This window comes from Neoarius graeffei, chromosome 15, assembly GCF_027579695.1.
Source record: "Neoarius graeffei isolate fNeoGra1 chromosome 15, fNeoGra1.pri, whole genome shotgun sequence".
NCBI lineage: Eukaryota > Metazoa > Chordata > Actinopteri > Siluriformes > Ariidae > Neoarius > Neoarius graeffei.
In genome coordinates this window covers 11,425,243-11,449,620 of record NC_083583.1, presented here as the reverse complement: position 1 = coordinate 11,449,620, position 24,378 = coordinate 11,425,243, and the positions used below count along the sequence as shown (strand labels likewise).

Genomic DNA, 24,378 nt, shown 5'->3' with positions numbered 1-24,378 from the left:
CAGCTAGAGCTCAGCACAGCGTATCCGTGTATTCTCAATGTTTACACAGCACCGGACCAGACACGATCTAGATTGAATACGTGGACCCTGGCGGATTCCCGTTTCCCGGCGTTTCCAGGCGGTTTAATGTAAATGGACAGTGCATCCGCGAAGAAAACGAGACAGATACGGTCTAATGTAAACATAGCCTTTAAGGCAAAACGTTTTGGTGGCTCCTTGCACTGCATTGTCGGTTTTGCACATTTTTCAGAAGCACTGAAGAATCAATTATTTTGTGGTGAAGAAAATAATAAAACGAGTTATTTACCGGCTTAAGGTCGGTCCGTATAGGGAAAAACTGTGACCTCGGCCTGGAAAATGCTGACCTCAGTCACAGTTTTTCCCTATACGAACCTCCCAACCAATAAATAACATATTTCTTGAAAAATAAAAAAAAGATACACTCTTACCATCTAATACTTTCATTCCATATTTTGTTGCTTTTTTGTGTGCTTTTTGGGGTTTTGTTTTCGAATAAAGTTTTTATTTCGTCCTCGGTTGGTTCAACAACACGCTCCACCATTTTGTTTTTCTCTACTCACGGTATATGAGCTAAAATCCTAGTAGTAGAGTAGCCAGTCAGAGCGCGTGATTGCTCATATCCAGTGAATGTGGATAGAATAATATCTACATAGCTACTATTATGTCTAATAATAGTAATGTAATAACGCACAATAGCTATTTATCAACTCTTAAATAAAAGCCTTGACTTTTTAGACTTCAGGATTTGTTGTTATATGCCTCGGTCACAACCGGCCGTACGTGCTCCTACGGCCCGTCTACGTGCAAAAAACGCAAGAAACGCATGGAGGGCGCGCGTGTGACATGCTGATTTTTGAGCCGCAGACCGGCCGCAGAGGTTCTTTGTCATGTCAAACAAACTCTACGGGCGCTTACGTTTTTTTTTTCAGGTTGCAAGACAAACTTACGGCCAACGTGCGTCTTTCTCCACGACCAAAAAAAACGCAGCGATTTGGGAAACGCCAAAAATCGCATGTCTGGTTGTGACCTAGGCTATAGGAAAATCATCAACACTAAAAGGGACACGGTGGTGCAGAGGTCAGCATTGTCACTGCACATCAAGGAGCTTCGAGCCTGTTGGTCGACCAGGGCCTTTCACCACAGGTTTCCTGTGGGTGGTCCGGTTTCCTCCCACAATCAAGACATGAGGATTAAACTGCCTACTCTCAATTGTTCATAAGTGTGACTGAGTGTGAATGGATGTCTCTTTCTGTGTAGCCCTGTGAAAGTTTGGCAACCTGTCCAGGGTGAACCCAGTCTCTTGATCAAAGTCAGCTGGGATCGGCTCCAGCTCACCTGCGACGGACAAGCAGTATAGATAACGGAAGGATGAATGAGTTAACGATGAAGTGGAGTACATTACATTACAGGCATTTAGCAGATTTTCTTATCCAGAGCAAAATGTACAACATACCCAGAGTAGCCTGGGTATATAGTTGAGGGTTAGGTGCCTTGCTCAAAGGCACATCAGCCATTCCTGCTGGTCCAGGGATTTGAACTGGCAACCGTTTGGTCACAAAGCTGCTTCTCTAACCTTTAGGCCATGGCTTCCCCCCTCACATTGATAATTTTCCAATAACAGCATATCCTCTTATACAGCATCCCCATTTCCTCTGGTTCTCCTGTTTTCTCCCACATCCCAAATACATGGCAGGAGGCAGCTTGCCTTGTCCAAATTGGGTGTACATGGTGCCCTGTGACAAATTGGCAACCTGTCCAGGCTATATTTCTGCTTTGCACTCAGTGCTACTGGGATAGACTCTGAATCCACCATGACCCTGACCAGGACAAAGTGCTGTGGCAGCAGGGGCGTGGTCGAGCGTCAGCCGTAGATGGAGAGGAGGCAGGTAGAACCAGTAGGTATCATGTGATGAGTCTCATGTTGGATTACCAGCAATTTATTTTAGAGTGTGTTTCAGAGAGAAACCAGTAACCAGAGAGCAAGCGAGAGCTAAACAGCACAGTGCTGTCTGTGTGCATGCATGTGCATATCAAGTAAAATTAAGTCGCTGGAAAGTGAAATAAAATGCACTTTGAGTTGTCTCCATTTCCTCATTTCCCCCGAAGTGTGGAAGTGTTACCATGGTGCTGAAACCTGGGATTTGAGTACGAAGTGTCATCATGGAATCCATGCCAGTCGCCGAGATCCTCCAAACTCTTGCCAGTATCCATCAAGGCCAACATCAGGGTCTCGTTGTGCTGTGCATAGAGCAGGAACAGCGCTTCTGAGCTCTGCTCCAGGCCCAGGCAGAGGACGGGCAGGTGATCTGGAGCGCTTGAGCAGCAGTGCCCGCGGATACTATGGCCCTTCCCCATGTCATGCTCACCAAGATGGATCTCTGCAGGACAACCCTGGAGCAATTGTGGAGCTGCTGAAGTATCCAGACCTGAAGCAAGCCATTATGCAATGGATCGGTTGCACCCCAGAGCTTCTGCACACTGGCACTCAGTGAGCTTGGCCGCCCGTTTGCCTTTGCCCAACAACTATGACCGAGCTACCGATGGTGGCTGATGGCAGAAGATTGCAATGCCAATGACATCATTGACCAAGTGGTACTGGAACAGTTCATCGTTAGGCTGCCAGAAGGGGCAAAGGTGTGGGTCCAGTGCCACTGCCTGGCCTCACTGGAAGAAGACCATCTGGCAATGTTTCTGGTAGCAGGTGCCTCTGCCACTCCCTACTCTTTTCCTTTCCCTCCATCTCCCCACCCCTCCACTATCCCTGCACCCTAGTAACAGGGGCCAATTCCCCTGAAGCCAGCTCCCTGAACCAGTGTCCCTCTCCGTTTTCCCTCACTCCCTTGTGCCTCCATGCCAATGCTGCCACTAACTCCCTCTCTCTCCACAGGTGGAATCGTCCCTGCTCACCAGGACGAGGACAAAGCCCCAACAGGTCTACAGACACAGGGGAAAGCCAAGAATATCTGGGATCAGAGTCCCCTTAAGGAGGTGGGGATTCTGATGTGCCTCGGGCCTCCCCTGATTGAGCAGAAACATACCGAGTGGAAGGGAGTACGCATCAGGACTCGGTGGAACCAGAGTGTAATCAGACCACAGTTCATCGAAGCCTGATTCAATGCAAGGCATTGGGAAATGCACAACCCCACGTGTATGTATGCATAGAGTAAAATTAAATTACTGGAAAGGGAACTTGACTACATGTCATAAACATATGACTATGTTTATGTTAGTGGCCTAGTGGTAGCGTGTCTGCCTCTCGATCGGGAGATCGTGAGTTCTATTCACGGTCGGGTCATACCAAAGACCATAAAAATGGTACCTACCGCCATCTGGCAAGGCACACTGCAATACAGATGTGCATGGGGAGTTAAACTCTCGTGGTTACCAGAGGACTAGCCCCCCACTGTAACCCTAGCTATGTAATAGGCGAGAGGCCGAGGGCTATGGAAACGGAGATCGGCGCCGCCCGATACGCCACATACAGGTTGGGCCTGGTTAGTACTTGAGTGGGAGACTGCCTAGGAATACCAGGTACTGTAAGGTGTGGGAAGGACATAAACATATGGTTTTAGACTCAATGTTAAGACAAAAATGACTCCAATAATTCTGATCAGCTCAAATATTGCAATTGGGTGATTATTTCATAATTGCAACAGGAGTAAATGTATTTAGTGGTTGTTAACTTAAAAAAAAAAAGTGTATGAAATTTAAAAGATGATATTTTGTGCATCAGAGAGAGAATCAGAATGCATTTACTTTTTTTTTTAATTCCTCAATAGTTTGGTGATGTGGTTGTGTGGATGCACAACTGAACTGAAGAGTCACTTGAGATTAAACCCTAAAAATGCAAAAATGACAATGGGTTTGTTTTTTTTAATCTGTTCATGACTGAGATGAGACTCAGTTATTTTTTATAGATATTAAATGAAAGGACAACAAATCAGTTAACGAGAGCATGCCTATCTCTATCCACCCTCCCTCTGCCCAAAAACAACAACAACAACAACAACACATTACCAATTCCAACTATATTTATCATAATATGCACAAATCAGTGCATTCATATATACATACCATACTGTTTTCCTCACACACAACCACTAGGGACCGGGTGGGTCTCAGTTTTGGTCTCTCTCTCTCTCTCGTCTGGTTTACATTAGGGAGCTGTGATGTCATACGCTCCCCAGCCCCGTGAGTCGCCCCAACCCAATCTCATGTTATGACATCATCTCTCCTCACCCTGCCCTGCGCCTGGCCCTATTGCAGGACACACTCACTATTTATTATTATTATTATTATTTTTGTTTAGCAGACCAATTACATACATCAGGGACAGATACTAAAATTTGCATCAGGACAAATGACATCACTCCCTGGCTGCAAGGGCTTTTTAAATTAAAACCTCTGTTTAATCGATTCTCTTTAAGGGAGCGTGTTGGACAGGGGTGGATGATATACACATGCTCATTTGGTCCTCTGAGGGATTCATTTGGAAGTGTAGTTTATATTCTGTGATCCAGGAGAATGAAGAGGCTCAAAGAAAAAAAAAAAACAAAACCCAAAACTGTTCTAGAGATTTCCATAACACAAGGACCGGTCGAGCTGCACCTCCTGCTGTTTGAAGAAGGTACTGCAGGGTGATGCAAGCTGAGACGTGGCTCAGAAATTTTTGACATGGATTTGTAGGTTGAAATGTTCCAACATACACGACACTCCTGTTTTATCACGAAAATTTTGTAATTTAATTTACTCATCAGCACAATTATTCTTATGGCTCTCTTACGCTACCGTTCAAAAGTTTGGGGTCACTTTGAAATGTCCTTATTTTTGAAAGAAAAGCACTGTTCTTTTCAATGAAGATCACTTTTAACTAATCAGAAATCCACTCTATACATTGCTAATGTGGTAAATGACTATTCTAGCTTAGGGTGACCAGACGTCCCGGTTTTACCGGGACAGTCCCGATTTGGGGTTGTGTGTCCTGAGTCCCGACAAAAGTCTGTCGAGACACGGATATGTCCCGGTTTTCGCCACTCGTGACATTTGTGACTGAGCAGCATGGGAATCATTAGCGGAGAAATGTCTGCATTTACTATTTTGATGAATTGACAGGAATCGCAAACTTTCCCGGTTACTGCCACCTGGCCCTGTGGCATGGGTGTTTATTTAGCCACATTATTCCAGACAACAGAACGTGTTGCCATGCAACAATAAAATAAACATTAACTGGCGCGAATGTTCTTTGTCTAGCAGCTAGTCTGGTTAACACCAGACCATATCACAAGTGAAATATGGTCTGGAATCCGCCTATTGAATTTCTCGTAGGGGAGGTGTGGTTTACAATTGTCAACAGCCGTTTATTGGACGTTGCGAATGTCTATCATTTGGCGTATACGTAGCCCATGGCCAATCATGGCAGTTGTACCCGGTGACGTAGTTAGAGCGACGAAGAAGACGAAGAAGAGAAGGAAAGAGAAAGAGAAGGCAAAACAAAAATAGGAAAACAATGGCACCGAACAATTACTGCCGTTTGTGCAAGACAAAGCTTGATCGAAAGTTTGGTTCGTATTGCTCGCCGCCATGTTAAATGTGATCCGTAAACAGTCCCAAATAAACTACAAGCTTCCGTTTGTCGAGTAGTACGCGTCACCGTCTTTCCACCCCTCCCCACTCTCTGATTGGCTCCCTAACTCAGGCGAGCCTTTAGACCATAGTTTCCATGCTGTCTTTTCAGATCGGAACGATTGTGCAAAGCAGCATGGGATTTCCCAGGCTAGCTAGCAGTAGTAATGCCGCAGCAATTATGCCGAAAAGAAAATGTACCTTTTCCAAAGATTTCCAGGGCACCTACCCCTTCCTCCGAGAGGTGCAGAACAATGCGCACGAAGCCTACTGCACACACTAAGTGTTCCTTCTCCGTAGTCCACGGTGGTAACACCGATATACAGGATCACATTAAAACTCTTCTTGTAAATATACATAGGCTAATGCATCTTGTTTAGGGTGGGTGGATTGACAGTCGCCTTAGCTTTGTTCCTGTACCGAGTTGGGTAGCCTATGTTGCAAATGCTGTGCGCTCCTGTGGGGGCTTTCCTTGGGCTGTCGCCCCTCTCCTCCTTTATTGCTGTTTTGTTTGAGTGTATATTCTCAAATCACTCGTCTCTTTTTTGTTTCTGTTTAACATACCATTCTGACAGTTTGGCTAGATTGCTGTGTTGAACAGCTTGTTGCACCTTCCATTAAAGTGTTCACTTTTGTACACATCTTGCTTTATTCATTCAGTTGTGGGGAATGGTTAGTAAGGTTGATTCTGACCTAGGCTATGTTGAGGTCACATATCTACTTTTTAAGTTCATGCTATAGTGCATACAATTTTAGAGATATAGCCTACATGTGCATATGCATTCTTCTTGGTGTTCTCACAAGCAGGTGAAATAAATCAGTTTAAATGTGGCCTATGGACATAGCCTGGCCTATTCTCAGCCATTACAAAATCTGTTGTCTGACCATAATTTAACTGATCTGTATACCACTATGCTACTAGATAACAAAATGCCTGTTTGTTTTATTTCATGTGAGTTGATAAATGTGAGCTTCAACAAAATGATAAGAGCACCTCTCTGAGTGTCACGTTTACGTAAAAAAAAAAAAGGTGTGCGTGCACGAGCATGGTCGCGCACAAAAGTGTCCCGGTTTCAGACTAGGGAAATCTGGTCACCCTAATCTAGCTGCAAATGTCTGGTTTTTGGTGCAATATCTCCATAGGTGTATAGAGGCCCATTTCCAGCAACTCTCACTCCAGTGTTCTAATGGTACAGTGTGTTTGCTCATTGCCTCAGAAGGCTAATGGATGATTAGAAAACCCTTGTACAATCATGTTAGCACAGCTGAAAACAGTTGAGCTCTTTAGAGAAGCTATAAAACTGACCTTCCTTTGAGCAGATTGAGTTTCTGGAGCATCACATTTGTGGGGCCGATTAAATGCTCAAAATGGCCAGAAAAATGTCTCGACTATATTTTCTATTCATTTTACAACTTATGGTGGTAAATAAAAGTGGGACTTTTCATGGAAAACACAAAATTGTCTGGGTGACCCCAAACTTTTGAACAGTAGTGCAAGTTCTTCATAATCAGCTGTAAATGAGTAATTTATTAATTTACCCAGAATCCATGGGGGATGCAAACTTCTGCACTCACTTCAGCAGCAACAGTGTTCTCCACAGGCGCTTTTAAAGTGGCGCACTGCCACGTTATAATTCTGGCTCGCCACCCTTCCCTTGGCCAAAAAATAAATAAATAAGTAACTTCATGGGCGGCACGGTGGTGTAGTGGTTAGCGCTGTCGCCTCACAGCAAGAAGGTCCGGGTTCGAGCCCTGGGGCCGGCGAAGGTCTTTCTGTGCGGAGTTTGCATGTTCTCCCCGTGTCCGCGTGGGTTTCCTCCGGGTGCTCCGGTTTCCCCCACAGTCCAAAGACATGCAGGTTAGGTTAACTGGTGACTCTAAATTGACCGTAGGTGTGAATGTGAGTGTGAATGGTTGTCTGTGTCTATGTGTCAGCCCTGTGATGACCTGGCGACTTGTCCAGGGTGTACCCTGCCTTTCGCCCGTAGTCAGCTGGGATAGGCTCCAGCTTGCCTGTAGAACAGGATAAAGCGGCTAGAGATAATGAGATGAGATAATTTTGTAACTGTTTAACATGCAGAAGATCATTAAACGAATGCATACGGGGCTACCTGAAGTGGCCACGCGATTGCAATAGAAAAACATCCGGTCGGCTGCATACAGACTGTGACACAGAGCTCTGCAGATTGAGGTCTATCTCTGCGTTACGCTACACCGCACCACATTACACTATACTGACACATAGTAATGCTGGAAGCTACAAGCTGCAGCTAGCCAGCAGCTAAATAACTTTGCGGTGCACATGCAGATTGTTTGTCGCGTTATTATGCAACGGTTACGCTTATCTATCATCTTTTCTAACCATACACTGTTACAGTAATCATATAACAGCACACAGACACATTAGTTAAGTTCAGGTCTTTTATTTTGTGTATCTGTGATCGTGTAGGCGAGAGCTGCATTTTCCTGTTGCTTCCCTGTGGTTCTTTACTGCAGGACTTCCAGGTTTCTGGGTCAAAGGACCCGAACTACGGAGGCCGGGGTGGCTTTGTAGTGCCAGTCTCGGGCACGCGCACCAGCTCGTGCATGGATTGGAGTGGTTTCACCCAATTAACATTATGTGTATTGTAAAAAAAAGTATGCATTTAGGGCCCGTTTACACGAGGACGCTGTCGGGTAAAAACGATTAAATATTTTATCGGAAGTGCCTTTCGTTTACACGAGGACGGCGTTTCCGAGGCTGAAAAACGGATAAAATTGAAAACGCCTTCCAGAGTGGATAAGTTAAAAACGGACCCCGTTGCATATCCGTCTAAACTACCCAATACGCGAAACTCTGCTCGGATCTGCTCACGTCGGGTACGCGTTTACATCATACATATGTCATATACTGTATACATGCCAGCCCGGGAAGTAAGAAAGTAAGTAAAAAAGTAAGAGTATGTCTGATTACATCGATCCAACGGACCTTCAAGCTGCTCTGTGTTTTAATGCAGTAGATGTGTTTTCCTGCTCACCCGCTCGGCTGGAGCTCCTCAGTTTGGTGTCGCCAAGTTACACACGCGCACGCGCGCGCCGCCTATTCAAGCCGCTCGTGAAACCATAAACCCGAGACTGAAAACAAAACTAGCAGCCGAACGGGTTTATTTTGCTGAGATGGACACTGCCTTTTCTCTTCTTCACCGAAACAAGAGTGAGTGTTACTTAATAAAGGCAGATTAAAAGACTTTCGGTTTGCTCCTGCTCCTCCCTCGAGCACTACAGTACCTCAGCCGGACCGGTGTTCTGTAAAGTTATCCTAGCAAGTTCTCATACAGACCGTTTTATTATTCAAAACAAGTCATTACAAATTATTTGACTCGACCAATACGCACAAAACATAAAAATCGGCAAATGCGTGAAATTCTCACCGATTTTCTATCAGCCCAGCTGATCGGGGGGACAAAACTACTGTTGAATTTTCCTACCCTCCTGGATTTCGCGCATGCTTGGTAGGATAACTTGACAGAACAGCGGTGCAGATCAGACAAGACAGAAGACGTTGCGCATGCGTGCAGACATAGCGGAGACATTTATGCGTCACCGTATAGACGCAGATTTCCTCCTTGAAAACGGTCGTGTAGACGCGGAAAAAAGTGAGAACGAAAACGGACTTTTGCGTTTTTGTTTTATACCGTCCCCGTGTAAAGTGGGCCTTATTGTACTTAGGTATTTTGTTTATGCATGGAAATTCATTTATTTTTCACACAGAAAAAAATATAATTAATTCAGGGATGCGCAACAGGCGCATCAGTCTCAACTAAAATGTCAAATGAGTCTCACACTGACAATAAAGATGATATGTACAGTAAGTATGTGTTAATTTTTTGTAAAATGATTTTAACAATGATTTCGTATTTCCTATCCATTTATTGGCCAGTTTCACTCTCAAAAAAGCCCAAAGTCCGTCAGCTTCAGGGTAGGGATGTTAACCGATGACCGTTTGACGGGTGGTTGACCGAATCAACGTCAACCGGTTAACTTTTTTTTGGTTGTCGGTTAAAAAAAAAAAAAAAAAATCGTTTTGAAGCTGCCGATTTTGGAGCGGAGAACCTGGAATTCCGTGTTGTAAACGCTTGGGGAATGCCATGCGGTGTAAGGACGACAGCTGACAAATCAGAAACACCCATTCAGTCATGTCCCGCCCTCCCGCCCCAGTTAAAGACAGCTGACAAATCAGAAACACCCATTCAGTCATGTCCCGCCCAGCTGCCACTCGGTGAAAGAAAAGTGTAGACACAGGCTTTTTAGCTTACAAATTACTATTCTGTTTTTTTTTTTTAATTATTATTAGAAGGCACATGGAGTTTAGTCCTGCCTTGGCCAGTGCATTCTGAAAGTATGTTTCGGTCTGTAGCCAACAATGCATGTTATTGCAGATCAGATCTCTCCACACCAACTAAAGGCGCAGATGCCGACTTTTTTTTTTGAATCGCGCAGATCCGTTTTTTTTTTTTTTTTGGGGGGGGGGGGCGTTGGAGTGTCTGATTGTAATTTCAAGGTGGATTCTGTATTAAAATTACTAAATAGGCGGGTGCCGTTGCAGTCCATGAGGCGTGGGGTGTGTGGGAGGAGGGCAGTGGATCGGGGGGCTGCACAATCAGTTTATTAAACTGTACATTAAATTTTGCGCGGCTTCGGCGCGGGCGTGTGCGGCTTTCTGATTTGCTGTTTTCTTCTCGTGCTTGTACTTCCTGTGTTTCGTGGACTGTGGCGGCATTTGCTTATATGCAGAATTTGCTTTGATGAAGTTGTGGTCGGACGCTCCAACGCCCCCCCCTTGGGAAAGGAAGCTCGGATCTGCGCGATTCAGCCGTGGAGAGGGCGGCATCCGCCAAAAGGCGCGCCGTTTGCATCCCTGTATAATTCCAATTCTAGAATTTTAAACTCATAGGTTAACCGACTTTAAACGGCTAATGAGGCTCGGTGGTCGGCCAAGATTTTTTTTTAGTTTTCGCCATCCCTACTTCAGGGGGACTTCATCCCCCCCCCGTATTTTTGAAAAGTGGAGAACCCTGAGTGAGTATCTATCATGAAGAAATCTTTGTACTCACATCTCGCTGACTTTCTCTGGAGGTCCCTGGACCTGGCCGATCACGGTGCCCTGTCTGGTGTTCTTCACCCAGCCATTCACGCCCAGCTTTTTCGCCTGATCCTCTGTGTACTGCACGGTCACATGAGCACTCAGACACTCACAGATCAAACACACTTCCACAAAATGGATTATTTCTTACAATTTATTAATGAATCATGCGATTATAGCGATCTTCTTTATGTAAATTTACACCACAGCGCTGCTGAATTCTCAATTCTGATTGGTCAGAAAGTGTGAATTCATTTTTGAAATCAAAAGCCCTGCAGTCCCAACTGCAAGGTTTATATTAATGCATTATAATGCTTCTGTAATAACAGCTCCTTCACATCATCTTGCATAGCAGATGCTTCACATACAACCCCGATTCCAAAAAAGTTGGGACAAAGTACAAATTGTAAATACAGGGTTTCTGCAGACTTGAACAAGTTCAATTTAAGACTTTTTAAGACCTTTTTAAGACCATAACAAGTTAAATTTAAGACTTATGCCGCAAAAAAAAAAAAAAAGAAAATTGGGAGAGCCTGAATTACTTTCAAAATAAAATTTATTATCATTCACCAATGAACTCATTACATCCCTAGGGTGCGCTCTTGCATTAATGAGGAACTAAGCTGCAGTGGAGCCAAAGACATCCCGCAAATCACTTGAGGATGAGGCATTCGATTCCGTACGGTTTGTGTGTTGTAATGTTACAGTTCGCACGGAGTTCGCTGATGCACCGTCTCAAGATGTGCTTGGACCTGACAACGGTGAACAAAATTGAGTGATGGCATGCAATTGTTGCAGACTTTTATGGGCAGCCTGGTGCTTCTCCGCTTTCGCGTGCGATTCCGGTGCCTTTACACCCAGGGTGCCGAGTTTGAGTGTTCTTTTGCACAATGTGCAGTACGCCTCAAACGGATCGTTTGGTACACGTTTTAGCCAGTCTACGAAATCATTGCGTTCAAGCGAGCAGTCGTTAAACTTGCATTTGCCCATTTTGCTACAAACCGTGACAATCTCCCTCGCTTCTTTTAGGCTCTACTGTCTAAATGCACGCGTACCATGCCCTGTGCATCACCATGCCAACCGGGCTAGACGCCGGATTCCACTGTGTCTCATTTGTAGTTTGCAGCGTAGCCTACTGACACTAAGTAGGCCTAGCCTATATGACTAATTATGAATATCACCAACGCATTTAACAAAAAAAAGCGACTGGGGTAAATGGATATAAGGATTTAAAACTTCACAAAATTACATTTAAGACCTACAATGCAAAATATGCTCGTATTTTAGACTTTTTAAGGCCTTAAATTAGGATTATCAAATTTTAGACTTTTTACGACTTTTTAAGACTCCGTGGAAACCCTGTAAATAAAAACGGAATGCAATAATTTATAAATCTCAAAAACTGATATTGTATTCACAATAGAACATAGACAACATATCAAATGTCGAAAGTGAGACATTTTGAAATTTCATGCCAAATATTGGCTCATTTGAAATTTCATGACCGCAACACATCTCAAAAAAGTTGGGACAGGGGCAATAAGAGGCTGGAAAAGTTAAAGGTACAAAAAAGGAACAGCTGGAGGACCAAATTGCAACTCATTAGGTCAATTGGCAATAGGTCATTAACATGACTGGGTATAAAAAGAGCATCTTGGAGTGGCAGCGGCTCTCAGAAGTAAAGATGGGAAGAGGATCACCAATCCCCCTAATTCTGCGCCGACAAATAGTGGCGCAATATCAGAAAGGAGTTCGACAGTGTAAAATTGCAAAGAGTTTGAACATATCATCATCTACAGTGCATAATATCATCAAAAGATTCAGAGAATCTGGAAGAATCTCTGTGCGTAAGGGTCAAGTCCGGAAAACCATACTGGGTGCCCGTGATCTTCGGGCCCTTAGACGGCACTGCATCACATACAGGCATGCTTCTGTATTGGAAATCACAAAATGGGCTCAGGAATATTTCCAGAGAACATTATCTGTGAACGCAATTCACCGTGCCATCCGCCGTTGCCAGCTAAAACTCTATAGTTCAAAGAAGAAGCCGTATCTAAACATGATCCAGAAGCGCAGACGTCTTCTCTGGGCCAAGGCTCATTTAAAATGGACTGTGGCAAAGTGGAAAACTGTTCTGTGGTCAGACGAATCAAAATTTGAAGTTCTTTATGGAAATCAGGGACGCCGTGTCATTCGGACTAAAGAGGAGAAGGACGACCCAAGTTGTTATCAGCGCTCAGTTCAGAAGCCTGCATCTCTGATGGTATGGGGTTGCATTAGTGCGTGTTGCATGGGCAGCTTACACATCTGGAAAGACACCATCAATGCCGAAAGGTATATCCAGGTTCTAGAGCAACATATGCTCCCATCCAGATGACGTCTCTTTCAGGGAAGACCTTGCATTTTCCAACATGACAATGCCAAACCACATACTGCATCAATTACAGCATCATGGCTGCGTAGAAGAAGGGTCCGGGTACTGAACTGGCCAGCCTGCAGTCCAGATCTTTCACCCATAGAAAACATTTGGCGCATCATAAAACGGAAGATACGACAAAAAAGACCTAAGACAGTTGAGCAACTAGAATCCTACATTAGACAAGAATGGGTTAACATTCCTATCCCTAAACTTGAGCAACTTGTCTCCTCAGTCCCCAGACGTTTACAGACTGTTGTAAAGAGAAAAGGGGATGTCTCACAGTGGTAAACATGGCCTTGTCCCAACTTTTTTGAGATGTGTTGTTGTCATGAAATTTAAAATCACCTAATTTTTCTCTTTAAATGATACATTTTCTCAGTTTAAACATTTGATATGTCATCTGTTCTATTCTGAATAAAATATGCAATTTTGAAACTTCCACATCATTGCATTCCGTTTTTATTTACAATTTGTACTTTGTCCCAACTTTTTTGGAATCGGGGTTGTAAAAAGTGTTCTTATGAAACAAACAAACAAACAAACAAAAAAGACTAATCATTAATTGATATGGTGACAATTTCTGGAAGGAGATGTTTATTTAACATTTATGGAAGAAGCCTCCAGTGCTGGTGCTTTATAACAGTCAAGTCTTCTGAACAGAAAAGGATTTTTTTTGTCTTATTAACTTAAAGAGAAAGAAAAAAATAGATGCTGGTGAAGGAATGAACGTAGACAGCAGCTGTAACTGTAAGTAACTTGTTTTGGCGGATATTCCACAACATTAAATGTACCAATAAAAATATATGTCATTTCCTAATTCATAAATTGTACTAATTGGTAAATTGCTGTGGTATAAAAGAATGAACACTTTGGCATTACAGGAAAACAATCAACTTTGCTTCAGCACACCACATCACTGTTGATTATTTTCCCTGACATTCTGAAGTGTTTTATTCTTTACAAACATTTTTCCTGAATACTAATCTAGTTGCATTAGAGGAATATTTTCTTACCATTCGGAAGCACACACCTGAAATGAGAACATTTTTAGTTTTAGTGAAATAAAGTTTATGATTTGTTGTACATAAATGAATCAAAATCGATGACTAATTTACTGCATAATTCACATGAAAAAAAAAAAAAATCACTGGTTATTTATTTTAAAGTTGAGGCTATTTGGGGGCGTACCCTGTCACGCCCTGCACACTATGTAATAACTCAAAGAAGTAGGCCTGTAAATAATGTCAATTCTGTATCTAAATTTTAACTTAAGAAAACGTTTTACAATTATTTTTAAATAGATTTCAATCCTCCTGATGTTTCAGCGGTCAGGACGGTTAATAAATTAACTGTCTGGACCACAATGTAAATAAGTGCTTGCAGTTTATTATTATGTTATTGTATCATTTTTATACAAGGCCATTTTAACAATGAATAAATCAATCACATTTTAAAAAGGTGTATTTTCTGCCCCCTGGTGGTCATTTGTGTTAACGCATGTTTATTATAGGTTGAGACTTTAGGGAGTGTTCACATGGCAACTTTTACTCCGGCGTAGCACCGGGGCTGCCCCCGTAGAGCGTTCACACGGTACAAAGTTATACCGGTGTATCCCCTGAAAGCTGCTTAAACCGGTGCAAATCTAACCCTGCTCGGGAGGTGGTTTAAGAAATTTACTCCGGAGTAAATGCTAGTTTGCGGGGCAGCACCGATATAAAATGGGACGTCTGAACGCTACAGGGGTAGACTCGCTACGCGTGAGGAGAGTTGATTACATACGGGCATTGCATAATTTGCATCCTGGTATTTTGTGCTTCCAAAATGGCGAATATCAACAACAACAGAACTGCGTGTCTTCCAGTGTTGCCAGATTGGGCGGTTTTAAGTGCATTTTGGCGGATTTGAACATATTTTGGGCTGGAAAACGTCAGCAGTATCTGGCAACACTGGTGTCTTCATCCACGTTGTTTTCCCGGCACTTGATGATGCCATGACAACCGGGAAAAGGAAGTACATTTTCATGCATGCGCATATTTCATTTCCGCATTATTACTATCGTATAGCACGGTCGCAAAAACTGCTGTGTGAACGCAAGTGGGGCTGCACCGGTGCTAACACGCTTCTCTCTAGTAAGCAGGTTTGTGATGTGTGAACGCTCCACAAAATTTACACCGGTGTAAGATATATCGCAACAAAATACATCGGTGCAGCATCGATGCAAATATGTGCTGTGTGAACACCCCTATTAAAGTGCATATCATGGGTAAATTCAGGAGCAAGATCAATGTAATTCTCCTATTTTATGTTAAACTTTGGTCAAATATCTGTCACATTTTGCATTTTGCGCAATTTTTTTACCTTGCACAATACCAGAAAAATTCAGTTGAAATCAAGCCATATGAGGCGAATTGGGCCGCCTCTGAAAAAACTTGGCGTTTGGATTTCCCGGCAAACATTGATTTTCGTGACGTCGCGTGCGGGACGCCTCCTTCTGAATCCTACGTCAGCGCTGGTTTGTTTATGAGAAAACGACCTGGTGGTTTTCTGCAAATTTCTTCAACGTTATCGCGTAATTATTAAAATGGTTAACAGATGTATCGTAGGAGGGTGTAGCAACGCCAATCATGATGGGATTAGTACTCATCGTTTCCCAAAAGCCCGGACAATGAGAGAGAAATGGGAGCGCTTGGTCTACACAGGCTGTGCACTGAAACCGTGCAAAGCTCGCGCAGCCTGCTGGCGCTTCCGCAGGTGACGTCACGAATCTGGCTCCAGACTCTCTTGGGATTTTTCCAGACGTGTTTTGTTATTTTATTTTTTTTCTGCTGTAGACAGATGGGCTTGTGTAAAATTACCCTTCTGGGTGAGTGTGTAAAGGAACATACTTTCATATAAAAAAAAAAATAAATTGGCCCAGGATATGCACTTTAACAAGCTAGAACGAGTTTATTTCTTTTCCTTTCTTTTTTGTGTTATTGTCATATACCTATTCCATGACAACACTTTATATATACAGTACCAGTCCAAAAGTTTGTACACCCCTACTTTGCTCATTCCTAGGTTTGTGTGTGCATGTGTGTGTTCACTGCTTCAGATGGGTTAAATGCAGAGAGGAATTTCACAAGCATGTGATGAATAAAGTTGTACTTTCTTTCTTTCTTTCTTTAGTATTTTCTACGTTGAAGAACAATACTGAAGACATCTTCTCATCTCATCTCATTATCTCTAGCCGCTTTATCCTGTTCTACAGGGTCGCAGGCGAGCTGGAGCCTATCCCAGCTGACTACGGGCGAAAGGCGGGGTACACCCTGGACAAGTCGCCAGGTCATCACAGGGCTGACACATAGACACAGACAACCATTCACACTCACATTCACACCTACGCTCAATTTAGAGTCACCAGTTAACCTAACCTGCATGTCTTTGGACTGTGGGGGAAACCGGAGCACCCGGAGGAAACCCACACGGACACGGGGAGAACATGCAAACTCCGCACAGAAAGGCCCTCGCCGGCCACGGGGCTCGAACCCAGACCTTCTTGCTGTGAGGCGACAGCGCTAACCACTACACCACCGTGCCGCCCCACTGAAGACATCAAAACTATGAAATAACATATGGAACACGTATGGAATTATGTGGTAAAAAAAAAAAAAAAAAGTGTCAATAAAGAAAAATTTTGATATTTTAGATTATCTGAAGTCTCCAGCGTTTACCAGAGCTGGACATTAACAAAGTACATTTACTTGAGTACTGTACTTAAGTACACTTTTTGAGTATCTGTACTGTGAGTATTTTTTTTTTTGGAAACTTATGACTTTAACTTCACTACATTTGAAAGGCAAATATCGTACTTTTCACTCCACTACATTTCTATCAAGCTCCTTGTTACTCGTTACTATGAAGCAGTTTTGAAAGTGGATGTTTTTTCTTTTCTTTTCTAAAACGTGATTGTTTTTTCGCAGGTGACACTGAGAGCCGATCAGTAATCACTAGGGTCACGTCACGTCCATAGACTGTATACAGTCAAGCTCAATGATTTCTCAGCAGTGTTATTTGAACACTATCAGTTGATGGCTGAATGGAAGGAGGCGGTTCTTCTGGCGAATGCACGCACTCATGGCTTTACCTATAACCCATGTTTCAGTTTTCCGAAAGGATTAAAGATTTGTTTCGTTTTAAACGTTTGCTTTGTTTGCTTAAAATGAACCACATCACGGCCTACAAAAACTCGCTATCTGACCTGCGGAAGCATATTGAGGTGTATAAACATTTTATTCCAAGAGAAAGCTTGCAATGAAGTGGTCTGTGCTTTTAGAGCTAGCGATAACGTTGCAATAGCTATGCAGTCTGGTTAGTCAAATGACTTTCTATGGATTTGCCCGCCAAGTTGCCGTAGCCTTGTCCACGGCTAACGTTAACACATAGCTAGTTAACTTGGACACTCTTAGTTAGCATGTAAAAACGGAGTTATGCTAACATGACTAACGTTAACTTATCTGAAGTCCTTTCAGAAATATGTTGTTTCAGCATAATCTTGCGAAACAGGATGTAGAAATCTTTCTTTTCTAGTAGCGTTAGCTACCAAATATGAGTTTGAGTCTGAAAAGAGTTTGCTAGCATGTCAGGTGGAGTTTCACTGACTTAACGTTAAACCACCATGATGGAACAGCATGCCTTCATTTTGTGAATCCAAATTTCTGTCTTTGGTAATGGCGTTGGGTTTTGTAAGCGTTGTGGAAATAATACAACGATGCGTTGACAGAAAACGTACTTTTAATTCAAGTACTTCAGTACTTTAACTTAAGTAAAAATATGACCGGGCAACTTTCACTTGTATCGGAGTAACATTTAACCAGTGGGATATGTACTTTGACTTAAGTAATGAAGTTGGGTACTTTGTCCATCTCTGGCGTTTAAGCCAGTATCTCACTGGGCTGCAACAGCCTGCGACTAGTTGGAGACACAACAACTGTGATAAAATATGTGAATTAGCGACAATTTTCACTTGGAATCACACCGAATTGATATTTGCATATTTTATCGCAATTGTTGTGTCTCCAACTAGTCGCAGGCTGTCGCAGCCCAGTGAGATACACTCGCACTTCCTGTCTCACGGAAACTGACTCGAGAAGGGTTCGCGACGGCTTTGCGACACCAGCGACGCATTTGCGGCTATTTTGAGAGAAATTTTGTCGCAAGCTGTTGCAGCCCAGTGTGATACTGGCTGAACTCGCACTTCCTGTCTCACGGAAACTGACTCGAGAAGGGTTCGCGATGGCTTTGCGACACCAGCGATGCATTTGCGGCTATTTTGAGAGAAATTTGTCGCAAGCTGTTGCAGCCCAGTGAGATACTGGCTGAACTCGCACTTCCTGTCTCACGGAACCTGACTTGAAAAGGGTTCGTGACGGCATTGCGACGGCTTTGCGACACCAGCGACGCATTTGTGGCTATTTTGAGAGAAATTTTGTCGCACTAATTTTTTGAACGTGTTCAAAATTTCAGTGACGAAGGAGCGACACTTTGCGACTCACACGAGGAAATTGAGAAGCCCCGCGAATGTTTCAAGACACTTTTGAAATTCTCTCGCGAATGACGCTCACAAACTGTCGCATCCCAGTGAGATACTGGTTGAACTCGCACTTCCTGTCTCACGGAAACTGACTCGAGAAGGGTTCGCGATGGCTTTGCGACACCAGCGACGCATTTGCAGCTATTTTGAGAGAAATTTTGTCGCACAAATTTTTTGAAAATGTTCAAAATTTCAGTGACGAAGGAGCGACACTTCGTGACTCATGCGAGGAAATTGAGAAGCCCCGCGAATGTTTCAAGACACTTTTGAAACTCTCTTGCAAATGACATTCTCAATTTGTCGCAAGCTGTCACAGCCCAGTGAGATACTGGCTGAACTCGCACTTCCTGTCTCACGGAAACTGACTTGAGAAGGGTTCGCGACGGCATTGCGACACCAGCGACGCATTTGCGGCTATTTTGAGAAAAATTTTGTCGCACAAATTTTTGAACATGTTCAAAATTTCAGCGATGAAGGAGCGACACTTTGCGACTCATGCGAGGAAATTGAGAAGCCCCACGAATGTTTCAAGACACTTTTGAAACTCTCTCACGAATGACGTTTGCAATTTGTCGCAGCCCAGTGAGATACTGGCTGAACTCGCACTTCGTGTCTCACGGAAACTGATTCGAGAAGTAGGGTTGGGCGGTATCCAAATTTTGATACCTTTAAACCGTCTCTGTGTTTTCCCGGGGTATACGGTATTACCGAGAAAAAAATAATATTTTGTTTCGGCCTACTGTGTAACGTGCGCCTATGCCTCAAATGTACTATTTAAAAGCAGCATAGCGAATTGTGTGCATTGTGGTATGGATTAAGCAGCAAAGCGAATTTTGTGCATTGATGAATGGATTAAGAGATATTATTTCAAAGCATCACGCAACTCTTCCTTCATCTTGAAAATAGCATTCAACTGTCGTTTACACATGTCTGCGTTGAAACGCCATTTGCAGCACTATTTCACCTGCTCCATCAAAAAAAAGTACACGATGAGCAGGATCATACCCTTTCAAGCATGGGAAATAAAAAAAAGAAAAAGAATCAACCAACACCCAAGTCCGTTTAGACTGCGCGATAAACCATATTCTTCAGCGCAAATGAGGCGAACCTAATTCAAATGCGCGGTAGCTGCACAAGGCAAAATCATATGGGCCCACGTCATGCCATGGCGGGGAAATTAATAATCAAATGGCCTTACCTTGCTTAAAACGTTGTCTTGATCACATAACTCCTTACAATTATTCCACTTAAATCCATACGGTTTAACACACCCAACAAAGATAGCAAGCGCATTGCTAATTCCCACCAGAAACCTAACAGTTTACGCTACGATGTTTTCTTCCGTTTCTTCAGTAGATGACATTCCAAACGTTTATTACCCACATCCCAAATGTCATACGTTATATTATTTTACCTTGTTGTTACTCATGTAACCTACTCAAAACACAACTCATTGGAGAGATCTCGTGGAAGTGGAGTACCCCAGGCTATGGTGTGCCTTAGGGGACATATTAGATTTTTCGTTTGGTTTGAAACCAAAATACTGCCACACTGCCGATGTTGTATTTTTTTTTTGCCACTAACTCGTTATCTTGACTTGCCATCTTTCAACCGCGGTCTCAGTCTTTCTTTTTTTTTTAGATAGGACAGTATAGAGAGACAGGAAATGAGCGGGGGAGAGAGAGACGGGATCGGGAAATAACCTCGGGTCGGAATCGAACCCGGGTCCCCGGATTTATGGTACGGTGCCTTAGCCATCTGAGCCACGACACCCCCGGGCTCAGTCTCTTGCGAAGCTTTCTGTCAGATTCCAAAATGTCACGCAGGGTTGCCATGGTAACGACATAAACAACCCTGCACGCGATGAGAACTTCTTTAGGAAATTGATAGAATTAGTGAAAATACGATCACACAGTTATTCGGGATGATCTTCAATTTATTATTTTATATTATGACCTCGTACTCCATATTTATTTAGATATTATATTTTTTTTTAAATGACGGTAATGAGACCGATACCGTTGGTACTTTTGGATACCTCGGGATACCTTCTTACCGTAATACCGCCCAACCCTATCGAGAAGGTTTCGCGACGGCTTTGCGACACCAGCGACACATTTGCGGCTATTTTGAGAGAAATTTTGTCGCACTAATTTTCTGAACATGTTCAAAATTTCAGTGACGAAGGAGCGACACTTCGCGACTCATGTGAGGAAATTGAGAAGCCCCGCGAATGTTTCAAGACATTTTTGAAACTCTCTCATGAATGACGTTCGCAATTTGTCGCAAGCTGTTGCAGCCCAGTGAGATACTGGCTGAACTCGCACTTCCTGTCTCACGGAAACTGACTTGAGAAGGGTTCGTGACGGCACTGCGATGGCTTTGCGACACCAGCGATGCATTTGCGGCTATTTTGAAAGAAATTTCGTCGCATGAATTTTTTGAACGTGTTCAAAATTTCAGCGACGAAGGAGCGACACTTTGCGACTCGTGCGAGGAAATTGAGAAGCCCCTGCTCTGTAAAGTTATCCTACCTCTTGGATTTGTCCTACCAAGCCTACTGCGCATCCGCAGAACACATGACATCATATCTTGGAATTTGGACCGAGTTTTGTCCTACCGATTGTGCGTATTGGTCGAGTCTTTGGCTGAGTCAAATAATTTGTAATGACTGGTTTTGAATAATGAAACGGTCTGTATGAGAACTTGCTAATTCTGTCACGCAGTGGGCACTGTGCAGTCAAAGTTATGACGGGGCATCGTTTCGTTTGTTTATAAATACTGTATTTTATACGTTTCTGAAGTGCAAATATGCTTACATTACGCATTACAAATGCGTGAAATACTCACCGATTTTCTATCGGCCCAGCTGATCGGTAGGACAAAACTCGGTCCAAATTCCAAGATATGACGTCATGTGTTCTGCGCATGCGCAGTAGGCTTGGTAGGACAAATCCAAGAGGTAGGATAACTTTACAGAACTACCAGAACACCCCGCGAATGTTTCAAGACACTTTTGAAACCACTCATGAGCTTAAAAAAAATGTACAGTCTGAGTCAAGGCAAGACATCATTTTTGAAATTGTACATATGGGAAATAACTTGAGGAAGGCTGGGGTTGAAATCACATTTCTATGGGTACCAGCACACATAGGTGTCAAAGGAAATGAGTTGGCTGACACACTTGCCAAGGAAGCCTTAAAAAAGGAAGAAAATGACATTGAAGTGCTATATAGTAAGGCTGAGGTTAAAAGTATTGTCAAGGCCAGGACAAGAAGTAAGTGGCAGAGCATGTGGAATGCTGGGGACACTGGAAGGCAGTACTATGCCATTCAAAACCAAGTGGGAAGAGCCAGGAGCACAAGCAGGGAGAAAAAGGTGGAGGATGTGTTCTCCAGAATGCGTTTTGGACACACAGCACTTAACAGCACACTATACAGGATTAAGAAACATGATGATGGAACCTGTGAGTGCAGTGACAGCCAGGAGACCGTAGAACATGTTCTTGTATACTGTCCAAAATACAGTGCTGACAGGGAGGTGCTTATAAGGCACCTACAGAGGGAAAAAGTGGTGTTTAATGTCCAGAACATGCTGCAGTTAAGCACAGGAGAGGTGTGTTTCAACCACCTATGTAGGTTTTTTAAAAACACAGGCCTAATTAACAAAATGTAGCTGGAAAACTGAGTGATTTCTCTTCCTTTTATACATTTTTTTCTTTTCTTTTTTGTTAAGAATTGTGGGTGGTAGATATTCTTGTGGGCGGCACGGTGGTGTAGTGGTTAGCGCTGTCGCCTCACGGCAAGAAGGTCCGGGTTCGAGCCCCGTGGCCGGCGAAGGCCTTTCTGTGCGGAGTTTGCATGTTCTCCCCGTGTCCGCGTGGGTTTCCTCCAGGTGCTCCGGTTTCCCCCACAGTCCAAAGACATGCAGGTTAGGTTAACTGGTGACTCTAAATTGACCGTAGGTGTGAATGTGAGTGTGAATGGTTGTCTGTGTCTATGTGTCAGCCCTGTGATGACCTGGCGACTTGTCCAGGGTGTACCCCGCCTCTCGCCCGTAGTCAGCTGGGATAGGCTCCAGCTCGCCTGTAGAACAGGATAAAGCGGCTAGAGATAATGAGATGAGATGAGATATTCTTGTTCCACACTCCAGTCCAGAGGTGGCGGTAATGCACCAATAAAGCTGGTTGCCATAAACCCTACGAAGAAGAAGACACTTTTGAAACTCTCTCGCGAATGACGTTTGCAGTTTGTCGCAGCCCAGTGAGAGACTGGTTTTACCCTGATGATGCTTTTTGCACACTAGACTATTGGTATTATCTTAACCACCTTGATGAGGTCGTCACCTGGAATGCTTTTCAATTAACAGGTGTGTCTGGGCAAAAGTTAATTAGTGGACGAGTTTCATGCCTTCTTAATGCGTTTGAGATCAAACTGTAAATAGTCTAGTAAATTATAAAAATACAAATAATAAAAGCCCCATTATTCCACACCACAACTGTAGTAAACCATATTATATCAAGAACCGCTCAACTCAGTAAAGGACAGAATTATTAGTTTAAGACATTAAGTGTCTTTTAATTAATAAAAATAAAGAAAAAACCCAACATTGAGTGAGACAGAAGGTGTGTCCGGGCTTTTGACTGGTACTGTGTGTCTGTAACTCGGATGTAAACACTGTAATCATCTCCGCTCTTTACACACTGCTCGCTTCTGCAGTGGACTGGAGCGGAGCGCAGAGCATGACGGGATATCTTGTCTCTACTGCACACACACACACTCTGAGCTACCTACCCTGAACATCGCCGAAAACTTCAAAATCTACAGATGAATATTTTGAAGACATGCCGAACTGAGAGAGAGGAAAGAGAAGGATGAGCAGAAACAGCCCCAAAACGTTCCAATCGTAGCCAAACATAAACACCGCGTATTTCTATCTTCTCGCGAGTCTCCAAATACCGTTTTCTATCGCGAGATTTCCAGGATATTTTTATTTTTTATAACTACTCCCGATGTGTTTATCTCGTTATATTTATAGCTCGAAACACAGATTCGCACAATGTTCTTAAAACACAATAATAATAATAATAATTCATTAAAAAATGTTAAAAACATAAAACAACATATTTTAGTCTGAGTAAAATCTATGTTGACGCCATATAGCCACTCGGAAATGCCATATATGGAGTACCTTTTGGGAGCCTTATCTCCAAATAAGGTCATGCATGTGATGGAGATCCAGTTTTAATTGGACATTTGTTTGTTTGTTTGTTTGTTTGTAACAATGTTTATACGGGAGGCTCTCATCACCATTGCGTTTTTCAGAGAGGTCCTGCACATATATAATCATAAATATCTAATAAACAAATAGTATGAATGAATGAATGAATGAATGAATATCTCATCTCATTATCTGTAGCCGCTTTATCCTGTTCTACAGGGCCGCAGGCAAGCTGGAGCCTATCCCAGCTGACTACGGGCGAAAGGCGGGGTACACCCTGGACAAGTCGCCGGGTCATCACAGGGCTGACACATAGACACAGACAACCATTCACACTCACATTCACACCTACGGTCAATTTAGAGTCACCAGTTAACCTAACCTGCATGTCTTTGGACTGTA

The 24,378-nt window shown here is 43.2% G+C and overlaps 1 protein-coding gene across 1 annotated transcript in view; it reads right to left on the bottom strand.

Annotated features, from left to right (window-relative positions):
- acyp2 (acylphosphatase 2, muscle type) overlaps positions 1–23,698 on the bottom strand; it is a 51,895-nt gene extending 28,197 nt beyond the window's left edge. Inside the window, exons 1-3 of the mRNA XM_060940852.1 lie at positions 23,550–23,698; positions 14,198–14,214; positions 10,737–10,846 (exon numbers count right to left, since the gene is read on the bottom strand). Coding sequence (XP_060796835.1) covers positions 10,737–10,846; positions 14,198–14,214; positions 23,550–23,673 — 251 coding nt within the window. The 5' untranslated portion in view covers positions 23,674–23,698. The remainder of the gene's footprint in view (positions 1–10,736; positions 10,847–14,197; positions 14,215–23,549) is intronic.
- Positions 23,699–24,378: the final 680 nt, after the last annotated feature.